We start from the raw sequence: 20,215 nt of genomic DNA, 5'->3' as shown, positions 1-20,215 counted from the left end.
CGCCGATACGCTGACAGATGGCGAGCGCGCGCTTCCGCAGAATATTCTGGGTATTTTTTACTAGCTGTCCACGACGGCTAGCATGAAGCGAGGTGGCTTCATTCATTGTCCGCCAAGCCTGGCATTTGTTTGAAACACAACTCTAGAAGAAACGGAACGATGGAGCTGACGCCGTTGGTTTACTGGGCTCAACGCCATGAAGAAATTTACCTACGAGTGGAGCTGACAGACGCTCAGGTGAGCACGCGAGACAGTTCAGGACAGGACGCTCCGGGGTTCAGCAAATCACCCGCAGTCACTTTTCAGTAGGAAGTCGCTTCAGTGTAGTACTTGACCGCCTGGTGTACTATTAATGCCTGTAAGGGAAACCTTTAATAATGCAAATGAAGGGCGCAGGTTACTGTAAATGCCGCATGGCTGGTTGATGCTAGCTGTACACTTTGCATATTAGATGGTGAACAGAGAGATTATTGTAGGTGAGAGTTGGTATTTACAAAGCCCCCCCGAGCCCACCAAACCTGTTAAATGATGCGCTGATAAGTATCATGATGTTAAGAAGACGTGTGTGGTACAGTAAGTTCATGGATTTGTAACCCTTAAATACCCCCCTGCACTACCTGTTGGCGCAGAGCGTAGCGTCATCACGTCGCCCCACAGGTGAGATTAGAAGGGGCGAGGGACAGATGATTCGTAACCCAAAGATGTCAATTTGGCCAAGACTTCAGGCTGCAGGAGGGACTCTTTATCATACAGAAACAAGTACAGGAGCTGATTCATGATGGAGATCGTGTGAAACGGCTCAGTTCCTCGTTCGAGTCGATCAAGTGTTTCATCATTGTCTCTGTTGTAAGTAGTAATATCATATGACTATGTAGGACTTATGTGTCTCTGTCTTTTTGCAGAATATTAACGTCCATGTGCATGAAAAAGTGCTTCAGTTTCGAGGTGACATATATTTCACGTACATTTGACAATGAACATGTTTTAAAGTTAATGATTTGGGACATAATTTATGGTATTTTGCGTGTAGCCCGGGGCCATGGAGCAAAAGGACAAAATGAATATGGGTTCAGCTTGGAGTTTCTTTTGCCAGTAAAGGCAGAGGTATGTGTTCATGTTAAAATCAGTCCTTGATATCTGCTCTTTCTCTTCTATTTATACTTGCTGGTTTTGCTGACCGTGCTCATTCAGTTTACCTGTGTGTCCAGGTGAGCCACAAGTCCACGCAGCGGCAGGTGAATATTACCGTGCGGAAGGAGCAGCGAGGATGGTGGGAAAGACTGCTGGTACAGGAGCGCAAACCGGTCTTCCTGGCACCTGACTTTGACCGCTGGCTGGAGGAGTCAGACGCTGAGATGGAGATCCGGGAAAAGGTGAGAGTTAAGTTTCAGTGGAGCGTTTCCATGTGCAAGCCTGCACGTTTGACAGCAAGCTCATTCTCAGTACTGATGATGTCATTATCTCAGTATCAGAACTAAGATTGCATTGTTGTTACCAGAGGCAAAGATTGAACAAATAGATATTATGTGTATGTTTTTCACTTTGAAAAGGAGGAGAAGAAGAACAGGCTGAAGGCTTCAAGGCATAAAGAACAAGGTGAGTACAGGTCTGTCCAGATGCATGCCTGTTTGAAGGTTTCTTTAAAGTCCAAAGGGTTTTTTTGGCTGTAGTTTTTCCTCATCTCTTTGTTCAAGCAGGTTGTCCGGATCAGTTGCCCCAGTGATTTCTTTTTCTTTCAAATGTTTCAGGGTTTGTCAGCCTGAAAACGGGCTTTCTGTTTGCATATAACCTGGTACAGTTTCTTGGTTTTTCATGGATCTTTTTCAACATGACTGTTCGGCTCTTCATCTTTGGCAAAGGTGAGAAAATATAAGACTGCTCTGCCTTGAAGTTCCTCGTTTTTCCTTCACTGATCAGTTTCCTCACATAAACCTGGTAAAACCTGACTCTCCCTTCAGATTCTCTCTACGACACGTTTCACACCATATCGGACGTGATGTTCTTCTGCCAGATCTTGGCAGCAGTGGAGGTCCTCAACGCTGCTTTTGGAGTCGTCCGGACAGGTGTTATCCCAGCTCTTATGCAGGTGTGGGATGCTCATTTGCCAGAGTTTGAATCATGATGTAGACTGCATGCCAAATGTTAAGTACTTATTTAATATTAATTGCTTTTGTGCGTTTTGTTGTTCTGCTAGGTGGTTAGAAGGAATTTTATCCTCTTCATCATTTTCGGTAGTTTGGAGGAAATGCACAACAAGCCTGTTGTGTTCTTTGTTTTCTATCTGTGGAGTGCCGTTGAGATTTTTAGGTAAGTATGCATCTGCCTTGTTGTTCATGGTGGACAAGAAGAAGAAGACTTTATCGATGAGATCGTGTGTCAGTCGATTAATAGTGACACGCTTTGTGTTTCCTCCCTAAAACTAACGCGATGATCCAATTTCAGGTATCCATTTTACATGCTGCGCTGTTTCAACACAGAGTGGAAGACTCTCACGTGGCTGCGATACACAGTTTGGATACCGCTGTACCCGTTAGGTGTCATAGCTGAAGGTGAGCTTGTTTACGTCCCTCACAATCAATAATTATTCTTCACACAGACGTACTGAAATCGATCTCATCTCCCAACCTCATGCAGCTGTTGCTGTGATACAATCCATACCCGTCTTTGACAAGACCAAACTCTTCAGCATTCCTCTGCCAAAAGCCGTCGGTACCTCTATCAGCTTCTCTTACTTCCTGCACGTCTATCTAGTTCTCATGTTTCTGGGTAAGTGTCCAGATAAAACATTAATCACATACAGTTCATCTTTGAGCAAATATATGTCCTAATGTCAGCATTAACCTTTTGCTCACCACCCACCACCCCCCACCCCCCACCCCCCAGGACTTTTTATCAACTTCCGTCATCTTTACAAGCAGAGGAAGAGGCGTTTCCGTACCAAGAAGAGGAAAGCAAACTGAGATCCAGCACAAACAGCACCCTCCAACACCTTTGCTGCCTGCTTATTTCTTCTTTTGAAATGATCCACATAACCCATCATCCAGTCAAATCAGCTCTCGTTTCTGTCATGAAGGTTTTCTATCCTCACAGCCTGTTTGTAGATCAGTAATGAGCTATACTAAGCACAATAACTTTATCCCGTGTGATACTGTTTCTTTTTCCTTTAAATCTTGGTTGATAATTTGTGTATGACTGAAGAAAGCGATAACATTCCAATAAGTACTGTATTAGTTACCATTAGATATGTGACCTGCACCGCAAACCTCAGGGAAAATTATGCTGGCGACTGATTAAACAGAGAGAATTTTGTGTCCTTTATGCTCAATAACACGGTAACCACCTATGAAGAATCTTTATTGATATCCCTCACTACACTATTTCATGATTTTGACAGTCACCTGAATTTTAAATACAGACAGCAACCGTAATTCCCAGGTCCCCCGTGAAGGTGAGTCATTGACAATGAATAAAAACAAAATTTAACTAGTTTGTGAAAAAGATCCTACGAAGGAGCATGTAAAAAAATATGTACACATGAACACCTTACAAACACCTCATGTACGTGTGTCAGAGAAGGAGTGTAAGTTAGCGATTTGTTTCATTTGGGTTCCACATTAAGGTTCTTGAAGCGTCCCCTTTCACGAGTTCCTTAAACAACATTAGGCACACACAGGTCCTGTCTCCACCTTGGTCCACACAGGCTGAGGCTGCTAAATTTCAGTCCACTTTCGCCAATTCAGACATGGCTCAGCTTGAGAAGTCTGTGTGCATGGGAACGATGTTTTGCTCAAAAGCAGCATACTGGGAGTCGCCAGTGCTAGCCAGCTTGAGTTGCTTCGCGGCGTGGGAGAGCTGGAAAGCAGCATCCGGATGGGCCGAGTCCGGGAGCAGGGTGCACTCTCTCTCCAGCAGATCGGCAACTCCCTTCAGGAGCTCCCAGAAACCAAAAGCCAGGGCGGCTTTCCTAAGACGGTTCAGCTCCTGACAGGGTCAAAAACAAAATAGCAACTTCAATTTTAAAAAAGATTTATAGCTCAGAGCCATTTTCAGAGAAATTTACCTTATAGAAGGTTTGAGTTTTATCTGGCAGTTTCCTTGCATTCCTCAGGATCTTCTGCACATCCGTCTGTAGAACAACATCATAAATAAATCGAGTCATTGATGACCAGAAATAACTCTCAGATGTTTTGTAAAACTATGTAATCAAAATATCACACCATATCCATTAGGAACAGGGTTAATTCCACTGAATGACAGACTTGGGCTGATGTGAGGCATCCACATTAGGTTGGTTTTTACCAGTTAGATGTTGATGTGAACACTATTTACAAGTCAGTAGGGGTATGAAAATTAATGGTTGATTGATGGATCTTAGTATGTACATTTGCCCATGTACAGTGTTCAACCATATTAGTGTTATTTTTAAAAAAAATCAAGTTTATATCAAATTTCATATCTGTCAGGACAATATTTTGTGACATCTTGTTTTCATGTCATTGTGTGGCGCCCCCCTATCAATTGGGCGCAGATCGCTTTGGTAGGCCAATTCCCAAAAGCCTGAAGACACGAAACCAGATTTATGATAACTGGAGAAATCACTAATGAGTTATGGCTGTTTTCCTGCTATCTCCACCCTGAACTTTTTCAGTTGATGGCAGCCATGAGGTCAAGCTCTATTCACATTACTGTTTTTCAGAATATTTAAAATGACAGAAAATCCATCATGGCAGACTTTTATGGTCCAAGACGCTTTGTTGTAAAGCCCACTGAACAGAGCTTGTGTTTCCAATTTCAAGCCATTCAGTCCTGCAGTGTGGGCCATAATTACAGCGCCACCATCTGGCCAACTGGGCTCATATTACTTAGGAAGTACTTGCACATGATTTCCAGTTATGGGGCTGAGTTCACATTTGTGGGAATTTGGACAGATAATAATAATAATAATAAAGTCAGAAGGCACCTTGTAAAAATGGCTTCAACCAAATGAAACCGTCATCTCTCCACAGGCTTCAACAAACCACAGTGCTTTCAAACAGAGGGTTTTACTGTACCTGTAGTCCACTGGCCTTAATCCACACAGTGACATTCTGGGCATAGCTTCGTTTGGCCTGGGGCTGCACAGGGAAAGGACTTTTACTGTCATCCTCTCCATAGGGATTTTCAGCAGCCTCTGAAATACCAGAAAGGTCATGAAACAGCAAAGTGAAGTCAATACATTCTCAGTCTGTAATAAAAACTGTTAATTATTAACTGCTTGATTATGTACAGTACACATACAGAGAGGCCTTTGCACTTCAGGAACGTGTTTACTCGTACATGGGTTAGTGTGTCAGAAGTCATAGTGCAGAGTTTTGAAATGATGCCCCAAGGGATAAGGAACTAGCAAAGACGTGAATGAACAGTATGCTAAAGAGATCCAAGAGATGTTGTAAAAATATAGAAAGTTGCTGTTTGCTTGTTTGACACAGTGAAGGGGTAAGGGGTTACCTGATATTGGTCCCAGATGTGAGATCTTGCCCAGCCAAGGCAGAGGCTCTGGGCCAGGCTCAAACAGAGACATCATTAAGTTTGATTTCTTCTTGCTGTCTGCTTGGGAGTACAGCATGCCAAACCACTCCGGTCTGTGAGAAAGCAAGCTCAATTTAGATTACTTCTTCATAAAATGACTCATTTTACTCTGCAGGTGTCTCAGTATCTAAATGCACAAAGCTTTGTGCATAACAAAAATCAAAGATGTTAAATATAAACAGCTCTGCTGCATCTCACCCCAGCTGGACCAGCGCCACCATGCCCTCAACTTTAAGACTGCCATGTAAAAGTACACAAAAATTTGGGCTTTTGCCTGCCATTTGACTGGCAGAGGGTTCCTCCTCAAGCTCCTCTGTGGCTCCTGTGCCAACTTCATCCACCTCTGAAATCAAGTACAAATAAAACAGATTGTCAATATCATAATCTAACAGATGCCACAGTGAGGGCTCACTGATTTAGGTTTTTTGTATTTTAAAGGGAGAATGAGTAGGATTTTCTCCAAAAAAAATGATGATAATAAAATAAGCATGCAGTCAGCCTGAAATCCAGCATTTGTATTGCTGGAAACACAATCTGAGCTATCCTTGTTGCAAAATGATGTGGCTGAAACTGCAGTGAACTTTTTAAGTTTGGGGACAAGCAGTACAGTGCAGCTGAAAATCAGTTTGAAACGATCCACTGCTTCCAGAAAATCTGGTTATTTTCTATGAAAATCAGTTGCAACAAAAGCAATGAGCCCTCAGTATGCTGTACAGCTGATTTGTCGATGAATGTTTAGTTTTTCTTTAAAACAACACAACAAATTTCGAACACTTACCTTTATTTACAGCAATAGGCAGTACCAAGTGTCTGGATAAAACAGGAGGGCTGGAAATGTCAGCAATTTCAATGAATCCCACAATTTCCAAATCTGAAACATGTATAACAGAATCATGTTGTGTTTAAGGGGAAAAAAGCTTTAAACTTTACTTTAAACCATGAAATTTGAAGCCAGCCGGATACCTGTACTGACTGCTCGGGGCATGGGCTCCACCTCTTCATCCATCACAACAGGTTCAGGTCGAGGGAACACCTGGACATCTGAGGAGAGGTTCCCACAGTGCAGGACAGCATGGAAGGGGGAGTACGCGTGATCAATCAGCTTCCTGAAGACATACAAAAGCCATGATTCCTTAGTAAACACATAACACATGGAAAAGTACTTTTCTTTCCGGATTATTTCTCAAGCGAGAGTCATACCCAAACATGGCCTGCACGCTCTTCATGCAAAGCGGTCCCTCCGTGGTGAAGATCTGTCCGTCACCTCCACTGAGACGAAGCAGCTCCTCCAAGTTGTCCATGGCATCGGTCATCTGCAACTGCAATTACGCAAGACAGGGGGGAAGCATTTGTTGCAGTTACCAAATCTATTGCAAGCACCAACTTGCCATAAGCTTAAGTTTTACACAGATGCAAAAGAAGACTTCCTGGGCACACAAGAGAAAACTGTTGATGATATAAGAGATGAAAAAATAATGAGCATATTTTCTCCCCAGGTTAAATTAAACAGTAAAACAGCACATCACAGTCACATAGTTATGAATATTCATTACTATTTATCTCTAGGTTCAGAAATACACACAATAACCGTCAAACAGCAATTCAGGTTTTCTCCATGATTTTATAGTAAATAAATACAAAGTAAATAGAAATCAATTGTTGAACAGTCAGCCAAAAAAGGTGAATCAGTACCTCCTCTGCATTGGCTACACACATGATGAACATTTTGGTGGGGAAAGGGAAAGGGAGTGGGAACTTCTTGTCATCCCCACGCTGCTTCAGTGTTTGCAAGGAGTGACGAAGGGAACCCTTTCCAATACCCAGAGATCCATCAGTGACCAGCACCACCTATAGGACAAAGGAAGGAGGTACATAAACATAAACCTACGTTACCATACATGGACACAGATAGCTAAAATCACAATGGAAAAATCATTTGACAGCACACCAGCTTTATCTAATAAATGCAAAATTCAGAGGTGTGATGATATTGTATGACGGACTCAACATACCTGACAGGGACAGGCACTGCCCCACTCCTGCTGTACCACGTTACTAACTCCATGAAGAGCTGATTCCACACAGGTCTTGTCATAGTCTTCCAGGTTGCTCAGAGCCTCCTTCATGGAGATAGACATTGCTTAGACAATCCCCAACACTTCTCCAAAGTCATACTCGTTTTCTCTGAAGCCAAACGAAAGCAGTGAAGAAATTTTGCTGACTGCTTAGACTGACTTCTCATATCAGGCACACTTTACCTGCAATGCGTTGTAATCCCTGGTGAAAGGCACCAAAAGTTCCCAGAGGGAGGAAAATGCCATCAGTGTTGTGAACTCCAGGCGGTAGTTTGAGGCCATGTGTTCAAACAACATATTTAGTCCGTGGACGGCCAGATTCTTCCTCTGAAACTCCTCGCTGCCATCCTGCGACACTGGCCGTGTCATGGACAGAGACACGTCCATTAAGACCACGGTAGGCATGGCTGATTGCTAATATAGCTTCCCAAGGAATACAGTGGAATTACAGTACCCTGAAACGTGCTCCCACTGATGAAAAGCAAGAAAAAGATATGTGTGAGGACAACAGCGCAAAACTACGAAGTTAGCTAACTTTGCGTTAAATAGCATCTCTTCCTGTCTCTGCAGGGCATACTAACAAGATCATTCATTAAATGTAGCTATAAGTGTTCATGTCAGCGACACTGTTTTTAAGAGGATCATAGTGAGGTTAGTGTAGATCAAACAGAGACTATTAACGCCGTTAAAAGCTAAAAAAGAAAGAGCATGTCACAGCAGAGGAGTGTTAGCTAATGTTTGCTAGTTGTTCGGCTAACTAACGCTAGCATTCTGTAAAGTACCGCTAAACGACCGAACAGAAGAAACATTCTGGTTACTAATTAACAAATGTGAGGCTATAACAACCGATAGGATGAAATATAAAATAAACAATTAATAAAATAAACACTAAATGTATACGTGCCATTCAACGTTTCGCTCGCCATCCAGTGTTTGTGTTGTAATGTGCACGGCTACTTCCGTCCGAGTGAAAACAATGAACTTGAGAATAAATAGTTCCTATGTGATCTTGCCGCGGGGATTTACACAGAAATTATCTGGAATTTTTTTCATTTAAACATGAATCTGTTTGCCTCATTTTAGGCTCGAATTTTGATGTCGGAACTATTACTGCTGAGTTTAGTTATTCCAGTGCAAATTCTGTCATGTTAAATCCGCGCAGATGCGGGAGTAGAAGAAAGTTCAACATGCTCGATGTCACAAAATTAGAATCTTCGGTCAGATACCCACAGTGCACAATTAGTTTGTGGCATACAACGATCCGGTCAGAGCCCTGGCTTTTAATAAATCCCTGGATAGTTTTGCAGAGAAACTGGTGAGAAGGAGTCGTCTGTTGACAAGGTAAGACAGCTGGCACTGTTGCTGTGTGTTTACAGCTGTAAAAGGAGCGTTACAGACAGGTGACAGGGTCCATGATTTGGTGATCAGTTTGAGCGTGAAAATGAGACACTGCACATAGCACATAATCCTCTTAGAAGACTTCAAGTATGATGCATATGGTGCATATGTCTCTCTCTCTCTCTCTCTCTCTCTCTCTCTCTCTCTCTCTCTCTCTCTCTCTCTCTCTCTCTCTCTCTCTCTCACACACACACACACACACACACACACACACACACACACACACACACACACACACACACACACACACGCTTGTTATGCTGCTGCTAAATTGACATTTTATTTATTATTACAACAGACTTTCAAAGTGTCCCTCCTTTGCCTACTAAGGAGAAAGCTGACCTTTATAATTGCCCATTTATGCCTCTTGTGTTTTTTTCAGCCAGTACCTCTGCTTCTGTGGGGCAAGATGAGTTGTGTACAAAGAAAGTGACTCCAGCTGAGCCGAGACCTGTTTCTCCTCTCTGGGGTTTTCCTGTGCACCCTCTACCAGCTGACCATCAGTGCCAGACTGTACGAGCCTTTGCCAATGACTCAGATTGGAGAGGACTTTGGAGAAGGTTCAACAGAGGGGGTGGAGGAGGCTACAGTAGAGACTCAGGGGCAGGAGGAACCTCTCACTGCAACACATGACTCAGAGATGCATGTGGTACATCATCCGGATACAACTTCAGATTTTAAAGCTTCCACCCCCACTGAATCTCCACAATCGCCAACTACAAACCGGACTATTGTGCACTGCATCTATGTGGCCCCTGAGCCTCCACAGGAGACACCCACACCAGCTCCAGCTCCTCCAGTAACCACCATCACCCCAGCTTCTCCCTGTGAAGCTCCACATATGAAGGGTGAATACCCTGAAGATTATTTTTCTGTTGAAGACCGCAGGCGAGGCTGGGTGATCCTCCACATCATAGGGATGATGTACATGTTCATTTCGCTTGCGATCGTGTGTGATGAGTTCTTTGTTCCTGCGCTGGGGGTGATCACAGACAAGTTAGCCATCTCTGATGATGTGGCCGGAGCCACATTCATGGCTGCTGGAGGTTCTGCTCCTGAGCTTTTCACCTCATTGATCGGAGTCTTCACCGCCCACAGCAATGTGGGTATTCATGTCCTCAGTAATGAGTCCATTATTATGTATTTATATCACAAAGAGTTTTCTCAAGTGTGGAAGAAACCCTAAATAGTTACTAACAGTTTGCAGGCATTTGCTCAAAATTTTCTAAATACTTCTAAGTATATCAGCATAGTTAGCATATAGCAATTAAGAACAAAGCTGTGTAGCTTTAAAGAACAACATACACAGCTATCAAAGACAAATGTACACATCCTGGTAAGTTAAAAATTTACAGGTTTTGTAATCCTTCACAAATTACTGGCATAATTTTTTGCTAGTTTAGTTTTGCTGTTCAATCTTGTTAACACTCAAGTAACACTGTCACATCATATGATACTGCAGCTATTTGAACAACTTTGTCTTACTGCATCCAAGCATATGGTATTTGCATAGATCTATGTTACAAAAACTGAGCAGCTCATCTATTATTACCACAATGAAGCTGTTCCATAATGCACAACAGATGCAGGTACTCAAAAGTAAAAATTGTGTGTTCACTCATAAATCATTTTGTCTCACTCTGTCATGCTCATCAAAGAAAGCCTGTGAAGAATGCAACAGAAACCCACATCACTCATCCCTCATGACATCTCTGCTCTCATCCTACCTGTGCTAATCGTGTCAAAACAGTGAAATGTTACTGGCAAAGGCGTTTGAGAGTGAAAGCTAAGAGCAAACTAATCCTTTAAGGAGCTACAGCGCTGTACAAACTGTAGCATCAAAGGATGAAAGGGAGCAGCTGGAGGAGAAGCTACTCTCTCACCATATCCTGGTGCTTAGCAAAAAGCTCAAAAGTCAATCTTTGATACCTGTAAGGATTCACAGAGTCAGTGCACAGAGTTACAACTTTACAGATGGCCTCTTTAGCCATATCTCAGCATAATCAACACACCAACATGCCTGTTCCCTATAGGAGGACATGCCTGCAGGTGAGGATGGGTCAGGAGCCTCTGAAGGCTGAAAGTGACGACAGCGATGAAGACAGCGATGGCTCCTGTAAAAATGAACATAATGTAATTGAAGAGAAAGAAGAAGCAGAGAAAGAAGATGAACTTCTGACTTTAGAGTTGCCTCACACACGCCGTAAACAGGCCACCTACATCTTCCATCTGCTCATAATCTTCCCTCTGTGGCTCACAGTTCCAGATGTTCACAACCAGGTAAAGATCCACACACATTTCTGAGGTCAGCTCCAGTATCTTGAATACCTCAACTAGGTGCTTTTGCTGTTGTTCTACAGAAATCCAGAAAATTCTTTGCAGTCACCTTCCTGGGCTCTGGTCTTCTCTTGCTGTCTTCTCCTTCACTGTGTGGTGGGCCCATCACGTGACTGTGGGGTGAGCTGCGATAGCCTGATGCATCTCGTTTTTAAAAAAGAAATGCTGATTAACATACAGTCTTCCAGTGCTGTGGCTCCTGTACTCAGCCATCCACGGTTTGGCTCCTGTGGCCGTCAGCAGCAATGGGCTCTTCTGTGCCATCGTGCTGCTCTTCATCATGCTCCTCTTTGTCATCATCTCCATTGCATCCTGTAAGTGGAAGATGAATAAGGTGCTGGGCTCCACCATGTTCCTGCTCTACTTTATCTTCCTGGTGCTTAGTGTGATGCTGCACATCACATCGTTATCTGCCCTGTTATTGTGGATGAAAGGGCTTAAAATGATTGTACATGTTATTGCTAATGAAATTTGCTGTTTTTTTTTATATGTGTATATATGCTTTCTCGTTTTTAGCAATTACTCCTTGATTTGTGCTCTGTTAACTGATCTGCAGGGCACATTCACAGACCAAAGTAAAACAATTTCAGCTTCTACATTTATGATAATGATGTGACTCAGTGTCCCAAAGTTGCAAAAATCTTTGTTGCACCAGTGAAGAGAAGATAACTTCCTGGGTCTGAAAGCAGAACTGTTATCTCTCTTGTCTTCATAAACCTGTTACAGCACTACCTGGTCCCAAGAACTGTGATGTGAGCTTGATTGAAATGTAGTAATTATCTGTAAAGAGTTTTAATGTTGAATAATAATATTAATCTGGTGAACATTAAGGCGACTAACGCTCAGATTTTTTTTAAAGTCTGAAATTTGTATTTTGAATGTTGAAGATGTATGAAATAAACTGTACACTGATATGTCAACAGATGTATTTTATAATATCGGTTTTCTCATATCTAAACATTTTTTTCTTTTTCATTAATATATGCTCATATCTTGTGCTTAAGTTTTTAATCTTAATTGTTATTCGCTTAAATGTTTTTGTATTTCTTTTATTGTTTAATGAAAACAGCGATAACATATCGTTTGACTAATGGTCTGTGTATAAAATTCTCTAAAATAAATCATTCTATAAACACTTGACACACTGGAAATGGGCGTAAATTGAATTTAATTTTTTCTTTGTCTTGAAATGAAAACTGTGACAGTAGAGGTGGGAGTGAATCTCCTCTCACTGTAAAAACTGTTGTGACTAATCAGTTACCAGCACCACCTAGAGGACAAAAAGGAGAGGTACATAAATTTGAGCCCATACAACAGCACACACAAGTAGCTAAAATCTCAATGTAAAGCATTTGCTTTATGTTTCTTTTTACTCTCCATTTTAATTATTTAACTAATAGTATTACTGTTGATATATTTAGTTCTATTTTTTACTTATTGGACAAGATTTTTGGAGGACAGTTTCCTCAATCTTAATAAACTATAACAAAGGCCAAACTTTATATTGATTTCACCAAATATACCACCTTGACCTGCAAGATGTTGGTTTATGGTTTATTAGATGTTTTTTTTCTCCTCTTTAATTAATCCATGCATGACTTTGTGCTGATATGTGCGCCTCTATTTCTGTCCGGGTGAAAGCAGTGTGCCTTGGAATAAGTAGTTCCTATGTGATACACACTTTAAATTTCATATTCCTGTGCTGAAAAGTCAGCCCAGAAACTTAGCATGGAGTGCCATAATGTCAATAATAATGCTGTTGGCTTGTGTACATTGTGGATTTTGGACTGGAGTTCAAAGTTGGCTGTTCCAGTTCAATTTTTTTTTTTTTTCATAATAGAAAGTATTTTCAAGTGTCAGTCTGATGTTTCTTAAGGATTTTATGCTGCAGCTATGCAACATAATGGCATTCAACTAAAGCACCACTTTTATTTGCGTTAAATTAAATATTACTATGACAGGCTCATGATAAAGTGAGAGTGAGACAATGCACATAATCCTCTTAGAAGACCTCAGGTATTATGCTGATCCATTGTGAAGACTTGTCCTGTGTCCTACATAACCCTTTGGCCATTGGCAACGGTTTGGGCTTTAGCTGGTGCCACAATACCCACCTGTGGAAATCTTTCGAGATTTTTGCACCCCTGACTTTGCAAGATATCCTTTCTGTGGTAAGTCTCCACCTGTTGGACAGTTTTTCTTTCTATGTGCATTGATGTTTTGCTTGTGTTTGTCTGTTGTGTCAGTCTGTGGCTCATTTTGTTCAGTCTGCTTCTCGGACACCACCAGCGTGCAGAGAAAGAAGTCTTAACAGCTTCTTAACAATAACGTTATGACAGACAGTTATTTAGGAGGTGCATTCTCTGGACACTTCAAATGCATTCAAACGTACTCTATTGTTGTGCATCCTTTGACAATAGGGTTGGTTTTCCAAGGATACGGGATATGACATGAATCACACAGCAGAAGTTTTGGATTCTGTCACCCCAGGGTCTGCTGGGGAGAGAGCTGGACTTGACCTCTACCAAAGCCCATTTATGCATCTTAATTCACCATAACCACTGGCGTCACTGCTTTGGAGGAAAATGTATTGTACAAGGAAGAAGCGACTCCAGCTGAGCCGAGTCCTGTTTCTCCTCTCTGGGGTTTTCCTGTGCACCCTCTACCAGCTGACCATCAGTGCCAGACTGTACGAGCCTTTGCCGATGCCTCAGATTGCAGAGGACTTTGGAGAGGGTTCAACAGAGGGGGTGGAGGAGGCTACAGTAGAGACTCAGGGGCTGGAGGAACCTCTCACTGCAACACATGAATTAGAGCTCACAGATCAAACAACACCAGAGATGCATGTGGTACATCATCCGGATACAACTTCAGATTTTAAAGCTTCCACCCCCACTGAATCTCCACAATCGCCCACTACAAACCGGACTATTGTGCACTGCATCTATGTGGCCCCTGAGCCTCCACAGGAGACACCCACACCAGCTCCAGCTCCTCCAGTAACCACCATCACCCCAGCTTCTCCCGGTGAAGCTCCACATATGAAGGGTGAATACCCTGAAGATTATTTTTCTGTTGAAGACCGCAGGCGAGGCTGGGTGATCCTCCACATCATAGGGATGATGTACATGTTCATTTCGCTTGCGATCGTGTGTGATGAGTTCTTTGTTCCTGCGCTGGGGGTGATCACAGACAAGTTAGCCATCTCTGATGATGTGGCCGGAGCCACATTCATGGCTGCTGGAGGTTCTGCTCCTGAGCTTTTCACCTCATTGATCGGAGTCTTCATCGCCCACAGCAATGTGGGTATTGGGACAATCGTCGGTTCAGCAGTTTTTAACATTTTGTTTGTGATTGGAATGTGTGCTTTGTTTTCACGGGAGGTTCTTCATCTAACCTGGTGGCCACTTTTCAGAGATGTGTCCTTCTACATATTTGACCTCATCTTACTCATCATCTTCTTTTTGGATAATGTGATAATGTGGTGGGAGAGCCTGATGCTGGTGACCAGTTACTCTCTGTATGTGACTTTCATGAAGTTCAATGTGCAAATAGAGCAGGCCTTCAAGACACAACTCCACAAACACAAGAACATTGTCAAAGTTATTGCTGTGGAGGAACCTGAGAAGGTAAGCACTCCTGTGACAGAACATAAATCTACAATCGGGGGTTTTCATGTCCTCAATTGACATAATAATGAGTTTGTTACTATATATTTATAATATATAAATATCACATTTTTTCAAGTATTTTCAAGTGTGGAAGAACCCCAAAGACTTATTAACAGTTTGCAGGCATTTGCTCAAAGTTTTCTAAATACTTCTAAGTATATTAGCATAGTTATTGTTTCTTATTCTGTTATAATCACAAGCAATGTGGTTTACTACTGAAACAGAAAGTCACATAGCTCATCTCTAATGGCACCTATATGCAAATCATGTCAAAAGACTGAACTGAAAGGCCTTGGGGGCAAACTAATACTTTGAGGAGCTACAGCTCTATACAAACTGTAACATCAGCATATACTGCGTTTCACCCTGGTAAGTGTGATTGAAGCATAATTTACACAAAGTAAAGCTAGACTCAGGGTATTTGTTGAGCTGGATATACTGCTGGAGCTGGACTCCTAATGGGCAAATGTAATTATTTCATCTGCTATTTCACATCAAATCACACTATAGTGTTGTCTTTTTCTTTTTTTGGTTATTGACTGAGTGATAATTTCACAAAGCTCCACTGTTTATTTTGACATGTAACACTGACAAGACCCCCAGAGTGTGCAATGTGTGAAATAGCAATGTTCAAGCTTAACCAAAGTGGAATAACTTTGGTCTATCTCTACCAATGAATGATTATCACTGAAAAAAACATTGCTGCACGCAGACAAATGGGGACGATGAAGATAATGCTCCTCCTGCTCCAGAGGACAAGAATCGGTTAAAGGTAAAAATCAATCATTCAACCAGCCACACAAATTCAAATAGAAACACAAAAAACCCAACATGCTCACACTGTAAGCACTCACAGTGTTCATTTACCTGCATATTATTTTGCATCTTATTGACCTCTCTGTCCTCCCATTGAACAGGCCTCCCTTCAAGAGCTGGCACATGTAAATGCACTAAGATGTGGTTGTCTAACACTAATTTGTCTGTTACTGTGAGCAGCTGTCGTGACCTCAGCCATCTCTTTCCCCAGTTGAAGCCATCCCTTCAGCGAGGGGGGAGTTCAGCTTCTTTACACAACAGCACCATGAGAAACACCATCTTCCAACTTATGATCCACACATTAGACCCTCTTGGAGAGGGTGAGTACCGTATCGCCACTGTGATTCCCCCAAATGATTGATAATCGTCTGCCTTTAAAACTCCTCTTATGCTGAGTGTCTGGGGACTCCGTCCTTCACATAGTAGAATGGATTAGCAAAGTGTCCCAAATTAAGGCAGCTCTAAGTCCAGATTGATACTAAGTAGATAAATACTTACCTCAGTCTATGGAGGCATTCCTTTGTAGGCCCACACTGAAATATGAAAAGATTCTTAGAACAAACAAACAAACAAACAAACAAACATAGCTTTAGTTTTAGTTAAGAAAGATTGTTAATGAGAGGCAGATCAAAAAGTGGTATTATTCCTGTTAAATCAGTGAGATAACGAACTGTAGCTGTACTGTAGTTTTACAGTGCATCATGCTACGATGAATCATAGTCTAACACCTATGTGCACATTTTCCTGTTCTATGGTTGACTGAGGCAAGACTACACTTTGTCCCAATTTGTGTACCTGTGGCCCTGGCTCCTCGTTTGCTCGTCTCTCAGGCCTCCAGGCAACAAACACTCCACTACTCCTGTGCAATAATCAGCTTTTGAATGAGCCTATGCAATCTGGATCAGAGCTAGCAGCCCCATTACAACCCACTCCCTGTGTCTATGTCCCTGGAGATGACTATAGGCATTGACATGCATCAAAGCAACATCATTAACACCCGTGGCTTGCTCAACGTCTCTAAATAATGATGTGCTGCCTCACTAAAAGGCACAAAGATGATTTTATTAATCAAATGCTTTGAATAAACCATCAGAATGGATGTTTACAGCTCCTCTGTGTCCCACTGTGTACTGCATGGTGTCTGTATCAACCTCTGCTGCTATTGATCATGCTTTCTTGAGTTTGGTGTGTTTAATGTGAGACATTGGCTCAAAAGGAAACAGGAAATCCTTGCATTCTATTCGAAAATTGTCTGTCCGTCCATTGGAAACAAATTGCTGTTTCTCAGAGACAAAGAGGCAGTTGAATTCGTATGCAGGATCATTTCAGCAGACAGCAAAAGTATGATCCTGTCTCGTCTTGCGCAGTGCCTCCAGTGCAGTTCCTTTGATAAGCTCAGTCCTCCTTTCATCATTTTGCCCCATGCTGCAGCAAGGATTATAATGCTATTGTTTTTCATGTCATACTGCCAGTATTTTGCTCTATGCCTAACTCATGAATGGTGTGGCCGCCTCTTTATCCTCAATACAACTGTTAAACTGTGAAATCATTGTAATAATTATCATCACATGACTGAGAAATTCATCACAGAATTTGAAGTTTATTTTTGCTTGTTTGATTGTTCTTAGGGAAATTTAAGGATAAGGCTGAGACTCTGAATAATGTGGCTAGACGGACAGCAGAGAGCAAAACTCAAGACAAAAGTGAAGGTAAACTGGAAGGGTGCTATGGTCATCCATTGATCAGGCACCTTTCATTAAGCTTTCAGACTCTGCTCTTGAGCAGAGTCTGAAAGCTGCTTCTCTTCTGGGATGCAAAGCTCTGTTTCACATTTAAACCACACAGCCAAAATATGTCAGCAACAGAAAGGTGATGTCTATGATACATGCCCTACATTACTTTACTGCAGCCAATTGGAAAATATTGCCTGGAGCATCATTTTATGCTGCTTGACAGTAAAATATGGAGTGTATACAGAGTAGTGTAAATAAAACATAAGGAGTACATCAAGTTACATACAGGTGCAATATACTGTAAAAAATAACATGCAAACAGTGCTAAAGACTAGACAAAGTGCCTACAGGAGCATTTAATCAAATCCAAATACTGACATCGATGACAACAGTGAGTTCATTCTGTCCAGTCGCCACAAGGATAACCTCATATATCATGGAACAATAGATTCACTGCATTTCTCCATATGACCTGGCCTGAAGTCTCATAAAATGAAATGGAGGGCTCTTGTAGATAGCTGAATGAGCTCCAGGCATGAGGCAAGTGCACAAGATTTGGGGGATTCTTTTTCGCAGGTGGTGGGGGAAAAACTGAGCAGACCAAAGAGCCAGAGGCTGCCCCAGCAGCAGAAGCAGAGAAGAAGGAGCAGCCAGAGGACAAGAAGGTACTCTCCAACCATGTCCTGGTGGTTATCAAAAAGCCCAGAAGTGACTCTTTGATACCTGTCTATGTAAGAGTCAATGCACAGAGCTACAAGCACAGGCAAATGGCCTCTTTAGGCTTCTTTGGCATTTGCTTCCACTTCTCCTTTGCTTCTCCTGCCCTCCATCATGATCTGTCTTTCCCATGCACTGCAGGAGGATGTGCCTGCAGGGGAGGATGGGTCAGGAGGGTCAGACGACTCCGGCAGCGATGAGGACGACAGCGATGAAGACAGCGATGAGTCCAGTGAAGATGAAGATGAAGATGAAGATGAGGAGGAGGAAGAAGAAGCAGAGAAAGAAGATGAACCTCTGACTTTAGAGTGGCCAGACACACGCCGTAAACAGGCCACCTACCTCTTCCTGCTGCCCATAATCTTCCCTCTTTGGCTCACAGTTCCAGATGTTCGCAACCAGGTAAAGATCCACACACATTTCTGAGGTCAGCTCCGGTATCTGGAATTGCTCCACACTGTGTTTCGCTTTTACATTGCTGACTTTGTCCGACAGAAATCCCAAAAATTCTTTGCGGTCACCTTCCTGGGCTCTATTCTGTGGATTGCTATCTTCTCCTACCTCATGGTTTGGTGGGCCCATCAGGTCAGTCACTGCGGTAACATTTAGAGATGCAATTTGAAATGCCTTGTCTCTTGATTGTGCACACAGACATTGAGCATCTTTCATAAAGACTGGTGTAATCTTGAGGGTGAGTACACATGAATCCAGGTATCAAGTGATTTGTTAACTCCCTTTAAATCTCCCCGAACCAGTGAATGAATTCTGAAAGTGAGATCAAGATTATGTCCTGAATTTGTCGTGCTAAGAAAAACATGTATTTCTGTAGCTTCTATCCACTCTGGACTTTGGTGTGCCCTTGTAGGTGGGTGAGACCATCGGCATCTCAGAGGAGATCATGGGTCTGACTATCCTAGCTGCAGGGACGTCCATCCCCGACCTCATTACCAGTGTGATCGTGGCTCGTAAAGGCCTCGGGGACATGGCTGTGTCCAGCTCTGTGGGCAGTAACATCTTTGACATCACTGTGGGGTGAGCTGCAATAACTTGATGTGTCATGAGTGAAAAATAAATCCAGATGAACACTCAGTTAATGCATTTCTTGCTCTCCTATTTTTCTGCATATCTTGCTCTGTCACTTTGTTTCACAAGTCTTCCAGTGCCGTGGCTCCTGTACTCAGCCATCCACGGTTTGGCTCCTGTGGCCGTCAGCAGCAATGGGCTCTTCTGTGCCATCGTGCTGCTCTTCATCATGCTCCTCTTTGTCATCATCTCCATTGCATCCTGCAAGTGGAAGATGAATAAGGTGCTGGGCTCCACCATGTTCCTGCTCTACTTTATCTTCCTGGTGCTTAGTGTGATGCTGGAGGATCGCATCATTATCTGCCCTGTTTCCATCTGAATGTGTGAACAGAAGCTTCTCTACAGCAGGACTTCTCTTCACATGACCCGCAGCAGCAAACCCATACATGTGGGTCTGGATATCTGTAGAACCTGTGCAGAAATCTACCGTAGTTGCTCTGCATTGCTGCCAGTGACAAGTCTGATATATCAGCAGCAATACACATACTACAACATTTTCTAGAACTTGTGACATAATCACGTTTAGCAACGATGGCAGTTTTTACATTCATGTTGTGATCACACCAGGAGATGCAGAAATACTGTCTGAAATAGTGTAGGTTGTGTGTTCATTGTTTACAATTTGAAATCTAGGAAATGTGCACATTTTGGAAAAGTTATGAGGTTTCTAACTATGAATTTTGTATAATATGTATGTATCCACTTGCGCCAACAACTGTTTTATAACATTCATTTTAGAGAACCTGAGCTTGCTTGAACTCACAGTTCTTTCATGCACATCGGTTTTTATAAAAAGGTCAGGCGTAGCAGTAACAGA

At 42.4% G+C, this 20,215-nt stretch overlaps 3 protein-coding genes and 1 pseudogene across 7 annotated transcripts; 3 read left to right on the top strand and 1 right to left on the bottom strand.

Annotated features, from left to right (window-relative positions):
• The first annotated feature begins 15 nt into the window (after window positions 1–15).
• Window positions 16–4,140, top strand: hacd3 (3-hydroxyacyl-CoA dehydratase 3). The gene is made up of 11 exons (XM_070971737.1): window positions 16–237; window positions 903–945; window positions 1,031–1,104; window positions 1,209–1,373; window positions 1,551–1,596; window positions 1,749–1,859; window positions 1,959–2,086; window positions 2,195–2,307; window positions 2,443–2,549; window positions 2,635–2,766; window positions 2,884–4,140. Exons 1-11 carry the CDS (start codon window positions 160–162, stop codon window positions 2,958–2,960), a joined length of 1,074 nt encoding a protein of 357 aa, XP_070827838.1. The 5' UTR covers window positions 16–159; the 3' UTR covers window positions 2,961–4,140.
• ints14 (integrator complex subunit 14) lies at window positions 3,748–8,608 on the bottom strand. Of its 2 annotated transcripts, none has more exons than XM_070971734.1 (12): window positions 8,548–8,608; window positions 7,827–8,114; window positions 7,581–7,688; window positions 7,261–7,416; window positions 6,769–6,887; window positions 6,532–6,674; window positions 6,347–6,439; window positions 5,767–5,911; window positions 5,488–5,621; window positions 5,052–5,170; window positions 4,061–4,126; window positions 3,748–3,981 (listed from the first exon to the last, which is right to left on the bottom strand). In XM_070971734.1, the coding sequence occupies exons 2-12, from the start codon at window positions 8,046–8,048 to the stop codon at window positions 3,748–3,750; spliced, it is 1,539 nt and encodes a 512-aa protein (XP_070827835.1). In that variant the 5' UTR covers window positions 8,049–8,114; window positions 8,548–8,608. The 2 variants fall into 2 exon arrangements, with proteins under 2 accessions (XP_070827835.1, XP_070827836.1); XM_070971735.1 differs by having other exon boundaries at window positions 8,533–8,584.
• An 842-nt stretch (window positions 8,609–9,450) lies between these two features.
• Window positions 9,451–11,819, top strand: LOC139337364 (sodium/potassium/calcium exchanger 1-like; annotated as a pseudogene).
• A 2,020-nt stretch (window positions 11,820–13,839) lies between these two features.
• LOC139337591 (sodium/potassium/calcium exchanger 1-like) lies at window positions 13,840–19,827 on the top strand. Of its 4 annotated transcripts, none has more exons than XM_070972255.1 (9): window positions 13,840–15,007; window positions 15,762–15,821; window positions 16,077–16,185; window positions 17,494–17,574; window positions 18,175–18,263; window positions 18,457–18,717; window positions 18,811–18,900; window positions 19,181–19,347; window positions 19,468–19,827. In XM_070972255.1, exons 1-9 carry the CDS (start codon window positions 13,964–13,966, stop codon window positions 19,715–19,717), a joined length of 2,151 nt encoding a protein of 716 aa, XP_070828356.1. In that variant the 5' UTR covers window positions 13,840–13,963; the 3' UTR covers window positions 19,718–19,827. The 4 variants fall into 4 exon arrangements, with proteins under 4 accessions (XP_070828356.1, XP_070828355.1, XP_070828358.1 ...); XM_070972254.1 differs by having other exon boundaries at window positions 18,175–18,329; XM_070972257.1 differs by lacking the exon at window positions 17,494–17,574.
• The last annotated feature ends 388 nt before the right edge of the window (window positions 19,828–20,215 follow it).

This window comes from Chaetodon trifascialis, chromosome 10 (assembly GCF_039877785.1).
Source record: "Chaetodon trifascialis isolate fChaTrf1 chromosome 10, fChaTrf1.hap1, whole genome shotgun sequence".
Lineage (NCBI taxonomy): Eukaryota > Metazoa > Chordata > Actinopteri > Chaetodontiformes > Chaetodontidae > Chaetodon > Chaetodon trifascialis.
Note: the sequence above shows the minus strand (reverse complement) of the source record. Positions and strands in the feature narration are given on the sequence as shown.

What these genes read in the sequence shown, in the direction of transcription:
- ints14 (XM_070971734.1), bottom strand. Translation starts at nt 8,048, where the DNA reads ATGCCTACCGTGGTCTTAATGGACGTGTCTCTGTCCATGACACGGCCA. An exon ending in AGCGTGCAGGCCATGTTTGG is followed by an intron (nt 6,675 to 6,768) that starts GTATGACTCTCG and finishes GTATGTCTTCAG; the next exon opens with GAAGCTGATTGATCACGCGT. An exon ending in GCCTATTGCTGTAAATAAAG is followed by an intron (nt 5,912 to 6,346) that starts GTAAGTGTTCGA and finishes ACTTGATTTCAG; the next exon opens with AGGTGGATGAAGTTGGCACA.
- hacd3 (XM_070971737.1), top strand. Translation starts at nt 160, where the DNA reads ATGGAGCTGACGCCGTTGGTTTACTGGGCTCAACGCCATGAAGAAATT. An exon ending in TTTTGCCAGTAAAGGCAGAG is followed by an intron (nt 1,105 to 1,208) that starts GTATGTGTTCAT and finishes CTGTGTGTCCAG; the next exon opens with GTGAGCCACAAGTCCACGCA. An exon ending in TCTAGTTCTCATGTTTCTGG is followed by an intron (nt 2,767 to 2,883) that starts GTAAGTGTCCAG and finishes CCCACCCCCCAG; the next exon opens with GACTTTTTATCAACTTCCGT.
- LOC139337591 (XM_070972254.1), top strand. Translation starts at nt 13,964, where the DNA reads ATGTATTGTACAAGGAAGAAGCGACTCCAGCTGAGCCGAGTCCTGTTT. An exon ending in AACTCAAGACAAAAGTGAAG is followed by an intron (nt 17,575 to 18,174) that starts GTAAACTGGAAG and finishes TCTTTTTCGCAG; the next exon opens with GTGGTGGGGGAAAAACTGAG. An exon ending in ATCTTTGACATCACTGTGGG is followed by an intron (nt 19,348 to 19,467) that starts GTGAGCTGCAAT and finishes TTGTTTCACAAG; the next exon opens with TCTTCCAGTGCCGTGGCTCC.